The sequence below is a fragment of the Globicephala melas genome, chromosome 2 (genome assembly GCF_963455315.2).
Source record: "Globicephala melas chromosome 2, mGloMel1.2, whole genome shotgun sequence".
NCBI lineage: Eukaryota > Metazoa > Chordata > Mammalia > Artiodactyla > Delphinidae > Globicephala > Globicephala melas.
The window spans coordinates 103325836-103333010 of record NC_083315.2 but is presented as its reverse complement, the minus strand read 5'-3'; the positions used below and the strand labels follow the sequence as shown (position 1 = coordinate 103333010).

The following is a 7175-nucleotide window of genomic DNA, read 5'->3' as shown; positions in this document are numbered from 1 at the left end:
ATGTCCCACGGGACCTACTACGAGTGCGAGCCCCGGGCTGGCCAGCAGCCACTTGAGTTCTCAGGGGCCCGAGTGGGGCCTGGGGAGCTGGGGGACATGTGTGAGCATGAGGCGTCCATCGATCTGTCTGCCTACATCGAGTCTGGGGAGGAACAGCTCCTCTCTGACCTCTTTGCTGTGAAGCCGGCACCTGAGGCCCGAGGCCTTAAGGGCCCTGGAACCCCTGCCTTCCCCCACTACCTGCCGCCTGACCCGCGGCCCTTTGCCTACCCTCCACATACCTTCGGCCCCGACAGGAAGGCCTTGGGGCCTGGCATCTACAGCACCCCAGGGAGCTACGACCCCAGGGCTGTGGCTGTGAAGGAAGAGCCTCGGGGGCCCGAGGGCAGCCGGGGGGCCAGCCGCAGCGGCTACAACCCTCTGCAGTACCAAGTGGCGCACTGTGGGCAGACGGCCATGCACCTGCCCCCGGCCCTGGCAGCACCCAGCCAGCCCTTGCGCGTCCTCAAGGTAAGAGTGGCTCAATTCTCCTCCCCGCCACCCAGGGTCTGGAGGGAGGCCCGTGTGGATGGGGTCTGTGTGTGGTGTTGCTCTGTGAAATCGACCCACCACAAGCCCTCTGTGTTCGCCACCCAGTCGTAACCCCTCTTGGCTTCTCTGTGAATTCACTCCCCCGCCGATCCCCACTGTGTGACCGGAACCAATGTGTCCTGCAGTCCCTGTGACCAGCTGACCTGCTCTGATCTCAGCACGCCCCCTTCCCAGTTTCTCCGCTGCCCACCAGCTCCCTCCTCTCGTTTCTGTGTCACCTCCTGCTTCTAGAAGAGGAAATGCCTGCTGATGATAGAACTGGAGACTCAAGATAGATGGAAGGAAAGTGTCCTCAGAGAGTGTGGGGACATGAAAAGGAGTTTGGGTCAGAGCAGAGGACACTGTACGTCTGGCAGGGCAGTGGCTGTTCTACTGGGGGCCAGGAGCTGGCTCTGAATCCCACATCCCTCTGACGCTCCAAGTGTGCTCTGACCACTGGGATTCCTGCCCCACCTTTGCTCTACTTCCCCACAGCCCTCACTCTTGTCCCTCTGTACCTTCCCCTCCAGGCCCCTTTGGCGGCTGCCGCGCCCCCCTGCAGCCCCCTCCTCAAGGCACCCTCACCGGCCGGCGCCTCGCACAAGGGCAAGAAGGCCGTGAACAAAGACAGCCTGGAGTACCGGCTGCGGCGGGAACGGAACAACATCGCGGTGCGCAAGAGCCGCGACAAGGCCAAGAGGCGCATTCTGGAGACGCAGCAGAAGGTGCTAGAGTACATGGCCGAGAACGAGCGTCTGCGCAGCCGCGTGGAGCAGCTGACCCAGGAGCTGGACACCCTTCGCAACCTCTTCCGCCAGATCCCTGAGGCCGCCAACCTCATCAAGGGTGTAGGGGGCTGCAGCTGAGCCCGCCTGGCAGACTGTGGGCACCAGCCCCCGGGGCTCAGCCTGACCCTGGGGACCCTCACCCTAGAGGCCCCACAGGCCGAGTCAGAGACAAAGACCATGGACAAATGGCAGCGGGGGGGCAAGACAAGGAGGAGGGCGGGCCCCAGCATAATGATTCTGTGGCTGAATAAAACTGCACTATGGCACAGTGCTGGGGCTGTACAGTGGGCGTGTGTGTGTGTGTGTGTGTGTGTGTGTGTGTGTGTGAGAGAGAGAGAGAGAGATGGGGGACTCCAAAGGTAGGGAATGCACGAGGCTAGGCCTGCATACCTCTTGATTCCAGGCCCAAATAAACATTCGGGAAATTCAGCAGACAAGCTGCCCACAGCTCTCCCACAGTGCACCGCACAGCCAGGCCCTGTATCTCTCCCTCTGCTCTTCTCTCCCTCCACCCAGCCCACCCCACAGGACCTGGAGCAGCCTCTGGACACTCCCCTAGCAGAGCTCTGTGGCTCACAGGGAGATCCCAGCACCTCCAGTCCCTCCTGCCTGGGCCTGCTGACCCCAGTCCTGTTCTATCTCACCTTGAGGTATAGGTCTGGGAGTTCCTGCCCCAGGAGATCAAGGGAAAATTCCAGATGGTTCTGATGTATTTATGGTCCCTTAGCTCTTGATCCGGGACTCAATCCCTTCTCCACAGTTCCCAAACTTCAGTCTGCCAGACTGACAGACCCCCATACCTCCAACCTACTCGCTCCCACCCTTGTCCCTCGTTCCCTGGGCCTTCGGTTCCCTAAAGAATCTGAGTGCTGGGGGGACAAATTCGTTGGGAAAGGCCCTGAGACCTGTTCGTATACGAGAAAATTGGTAATGAGGAGGATGACAACGCACCTGTGCAGTGAAACCCCATGTGGAAAACAGTTTTTTTTTCATAGAACTCTAGCCTGGGAGCCATAAGAGGGCAGTGCTTGACAGCCTCAGTTTGAATTTCCCTCTGCTACTTTCTAGCTGTGTGACCTCGTGCCAGTTACTTCTCTCTGTGCCTCAGTTTCCTCATCTGCAAAATGGGAGCAGTAGTAATGCTGTACGTTCATAGATAAACAAGGCCTGGCCTACGGTGAGCACAAATACTTGTTATCACTCCCTTTTGCTAGAACTGAAAGGACCTCGGAGATCTCATCTAAACTTCTCATTTTGCAGGTGAGGAAACTGAGGTCTCAGACAGGGAAGGGACTTACCCAGAGTCTTGCAATGGGTCAGAGGCAGAACCAAAATTAGCTCTGTAAAATCACAGATCTCAAGAGGGGCTGGGAGAGACCTCAAGAGATCATCTGGTAGGCTTTGCCCTCAGACAGCAAGATAGTATAGGCCACATTTAATAGATAAAGCAGTCGAGAGCCGAGGGAATAAGAGACATTCTCCGGAAGCTCACCCAGGTGAACTTTGCTGTCTCCACACGCACACCTGTCTCTACTTTGCCCTCACACCCTCCCCTCGGAGGCATATGGAAAGGTGTGGGGCCAGAGTCAGGGACACGAGACACAAGATGGGCTGGTTAGAGTCTCTCCTAGGCCACCAATGACTTATAGGCCACTGCTGAGAAAGCAGTGTTAGACACCAAGGAATAACCTTCTGAGAGGGAGAGAGACTGGGTCTGGATCCTCCTGGTCCGCTCTCTCTCCCCGCACTTCCACCTCCCCAGTGTCAGAGCCTTCCCACATTGAGGACGTCCGGGTGTACCACTCCTGCCTCACCCAGGACTCAGTCTCTTTCCTGCCTTTGCCCCTGTGTCTCTCAGGCACCATCTCCCCCCACATCTGTGCTCTAGATACCCCTGCCCCAGGTCTGGTTTGGGCAGACAGATCTGAACCTCACTAGATGGTTTATTCTACCTGAGTTGGGAAGAAAGAGGCACCTGTCTCTGTGGATGCCTGGGAGAATCCCACACCTTCCTTTCAGCCCAGGGGAATGCGTTGCATAAAGGGGGTTTGTACAGAGCACGGTAAGTGACTCAACCTCCGGATTTCCTCCTCGCAGCTCAAGACCACTGCCCCTGGACTTATGTTCAAGGTTCTGGGTGATGGGACCTGGGTTGCTTCAGCATCAGCCCCAAGCTTCTCTCCCACAGTTCTGAATCGTGTCTCCTCCCAGCCCACAGCACCCGGGGGCTCCTCAGGGCAGGTGTCTGGCACCAGGTCTGGAGAAGATCCACAGCCCCAGCTGAGAGAAGAGAACACCTGGTCCCTGCCTGACGCCGAGCGGCAGGCACACCTCGATCCTCTGTGGCAGATCATATCCCGGGGAAATGACAGGTAGCCGGAAGTCACACTTTTAACCCTGAGGTTTTAACCTGACCTCAACTGGTTTGGGCCAAGGTAACTTATTCAACAAGTATTTGTTGAGCATCTTTCCTGTGTCAAGCCCTTGCAAGGTGCTGAGAACACTGTGGTGACCAAACTCTCGGCTGAAGGACCCCTCCACCTGTCGTGTTCAGGCAGGGCAGGAGATTGTGGGTGGCAGGAGAAGGAAGTCAGGTGATTAGCCCCCAACTCCTAGGGACAGGACAGGTAGTCTCTGAAGCTGCCCTCACGGCCTGGGGGTGGTGATGGCTCTCTGCTACGGCTGGAGCTTACCACTGCTGCAGCTCTTCCTTAAGCCTGACCATTCACACCTCTATACATTCATGAATTACCCCCTCTGAATATGCCTCTTGGGGAAACCTACTAAACCAGCAGAAAGGGAGGTGGCTTTTTGTTTGTTTGCTTTGTTTTGTTTTATTTGTTTATTTTTGGCTGCATTGGGTCTTCACTGCTACACACGGGCTTTCTCTGGTTGCGGCGAGTGGGGGCTACTCTTCCTTGCGGTGCACGGGCTTCTCATTGCGGTGGCTTTCTTGTTGCGGAGCACGGGCTCTAGGCACGCGGGCTTCGTAGTTGTGGTACGCGGGCTTCAGTAGTTGTGGCGCACAGGCTTAGTTGTTCCGTGGCATGTGGGATCCTCCCGGACCAGGGCTCAAACCCATGTCCCCTGCACTGGCAGGTGGATTCTTAACCACTGTGCCACCAGGGAAGCCCAGAGAGGTTGTTTTAGCTGGGGTGGTCAAGGAAGGCTTCTCGGAGGAGGTGACATTGAAGTCGAAACCTTAAAAATGTCCAGGAGGAGGCAGATGTGCCAAACTGGGGGAAAGGAGAGCAGAGGGGTGAGCAAATGCCAAGGCCCCGAGGTGTCCCGGTCCAAAAAAAGAAAGGAAACCGGGTGAGGCTGGAGAAATGGAAAGCAGGAGGAAGGGTACGCAAGAACACCGCCTCCCTCCCTCCAGGACCGTCTTCATTCCCTCTGCCGGGAGGAGGACCGTCCCTAAGGAGCAGGCTCCCCATGCCACGCCGGGCGGAGATGCCGCAGGGTCCACAGGGTCCGCGGGGTCCGGAGGCTGCAGAAAGAAGGCACCCCCAGGAAGGGCGGGCAGCCTCACCCCTGCCTGGGGAAGGTTCGAGGCCCAGGGCGGGGTCACGAGAACTTTGGAAAACCAACAAATCAAGGTCCAAACAGCACACATGTGCATTCCCTTGGCTTTACGATCCACAGCTCAGGCCCACTTTTCCTTCCTGGGCAAAACAGGGGACCAGCATGAGAGTCCTGAGCTGACAGGATCTCAGGCCCCAGGAAAGCAGAAGAGGAGAAGGTAGGATGTTGGAGATACCGCCAAGAGGGAGGAAGCTGTCCAAGGTGAGCCCGCCAAGGTCAGTCCACGGTGGCAGCTTGGCCTTGTGAAAGTCGCTCCCCCTACTCGGTGCGCACCTCCCCACCCCACCCCCACGGGTTGCCACATGCCTGGGCCCCCAGGGCCCCCATCCCAGTGTTGCAAGATCCCGGTTGGGGCTGTGAGGGTGGAAAGGGGCCTCTTCACCTCCACTCCCTACCCTGCCCCAAGCCATGAGGGGACTATGGGATGGAGGGGGCTGTACAGGAGATGCTGAGGCAACAATAGCCAAGGCTGGCCGAGGGCCTGTGCACCTCCTCCAGGCCAGTCGCTTACTATCACCCCCAGCAGGCAGACCTTTCCTCTCAGGACTCAGCGGGGCTGCACCGCAGTAGGAAGGGTCAGACCTGCACGGGACTCCAGGCTGCCTCTATCAGCTGCTGCTATAAGCAGATCTGGCTTGGCCCCAGAAAAACTTCCATGAGCAGCTCATTGAGAAGGCCCATCAGAAGTCCCCTGAGACTACCCCATGGGGAAATGATGGGTGTTTTCAGAGGAAAATGGCTGCCCCTGGCCATCAATTCTGACTTCAGGGAGCAGCAGAAGCGTCCTAGGACTTGGGAGAAGGAAGCCTTCCGACTAGGGAGACACCCCCCCTGCAGCGCTGTAACCTCCCCTTCTCTTTTAGAAACATGGATCTGAGCTAGGTAGAGGCAAACCATACGTAGCATGGATCCCCCCACCCCACAAGCCAAGCTTCACCCCAAAGCCCCAAACTGTCCAAAACCCTATTGCTCCCCACACCTTGCACTGTCACCCCTGCCCAGACCATCCAACCCTGCTGCAATCGGGACGGTTTGCAAAACGCCTGTAGCTCCCGCTTTGTCACCGTCTGAGGTTAGGACTGCACTCGGGAGATAAGCCCAGGCCCCATCCGCCGTCCTGAGTGAGACTGCTGGCCCTGCTGCAATCGGGACGGTTTGCAAAACCCCTGCTGGCGCCAGCTCTGTCACCATCTGAGGTTAGGGCTGCGCCCCAAGATAAAGTCTAGCCCCGCCCACCAGCCCTGCCTTCAAACCTTGCAAGCAGCATGGCCAAGAGACAGAGCTCCAGGGCAGCCCACTCAGGGTCTGGAAGCCTTAGCCAGACTCAGGGTGAGGACCCCTTCTTCCTGGTCCTCTCTCACCTCCTCCCCTTCATCCCCAGCCTCACCTTTGCACACTGCCCTCAGCACCATCCTTTCCCCTCACTCTCCATCTACGCTTCTCGATTCCATCTTCCGTCCTCACCCTCCCTCCTCCCTCACCTCCATCCTGCCTTCTCATCACACTCATTTATTCATTCATTTGCTATAAAAATACTTAATAACCCCTGCTCCAGGCACCTTGCTTGTTATAGGAGCTACAGGATAAGCAAGGAGGACAGTCCCTGCCCTTGCGGGGCTTATAAATTCATGAGGGGGACAGACAAACATACCACCACAAATAAATAGATCATTCTAAATTGCAGGCAGTGCTACGGGGCAGAAGTAAAGAGTGACTGTGACAGATATTAGTAAGGGAACCTGATTTAAATGTGAGGGTCAGGAAAGGCTCTTTGAGGAAGTAACATGTAAGCAGATGTCTCAAAGGTGAGTAGGAGTCAGTCTGGCAGAAAGTGGGGCTTCCCAACAGAGACAGCAGCTCTGCCTAGGCCCCAAGCAGGTCCTTCCCGGCCATTGACAGAGGCTGGGGTTGAGGGCAGACTAGACTGAGGGGGAGAGGTGAGGTCAGAGAGGGGCTGAGGCCAGATCTCACTCAAGGGGATGCAGAGCATCAAAGGGAGGAAACACCTTCCAAAGGAAGAAGACATTTCCTCTCTCCTAAGGTGAAAGAGAAGAGATGCAGCAGGCGCAGATACAAACAGGTCTGTAGCTCGCTGAGGTTGTTCCCGTCTCATGGCTTCTATTTTTACCATGAAAGAAGAGGTGACTGCAAGTGACTGAGCAGGAAGCTCTGAGAAAGGCTTAAAGGTGTAAAATCCCAGCTTCTGAGAGTGGAATCGGGAGCTGAGATTTC

The 7175-nt window shown here is 56.9% G+C and overlaps 1 protein-coding gene across 1 annotated transcript; it reads left to right on the top strand.

The window, feature by feature from the left end:
* On the top strand, positions 1-1478 carry CEBPE (CCAAT enhancer binding protein epsilon). The gene is made up of 2 exons (XM_030854552.3): positions 1-510; positions 1101-1478. Exons 1-2 carry the CDS (start codon positions 1-3, stop codon positions 1434-1436), a joined length of 846 nt encoding a protein of 281 aa, XP_030710412.1. The 3' UTR covers positions 1437-1478.
* Positions 1479-7175: the final 5697 nt, after the last annotated feature.

Excerpts from the sequence above, each read along its gene's own strand:
- CEBPE (XM_030854552.3), top strand. The coding sequence starts at position 1 with ATGTCCCACGGGACCTACTACGAGTGCGAGCCCCGGGCTGGCCAGCAG. Across the intron at positions 511-1,100 it reads AGCCCTTGCGCGTCCTCAAG|GCCCCTTTGGCGGCTGCCGC; the intron begins GTAAGAGTGGCT and ends CTTCCCCTCCAG.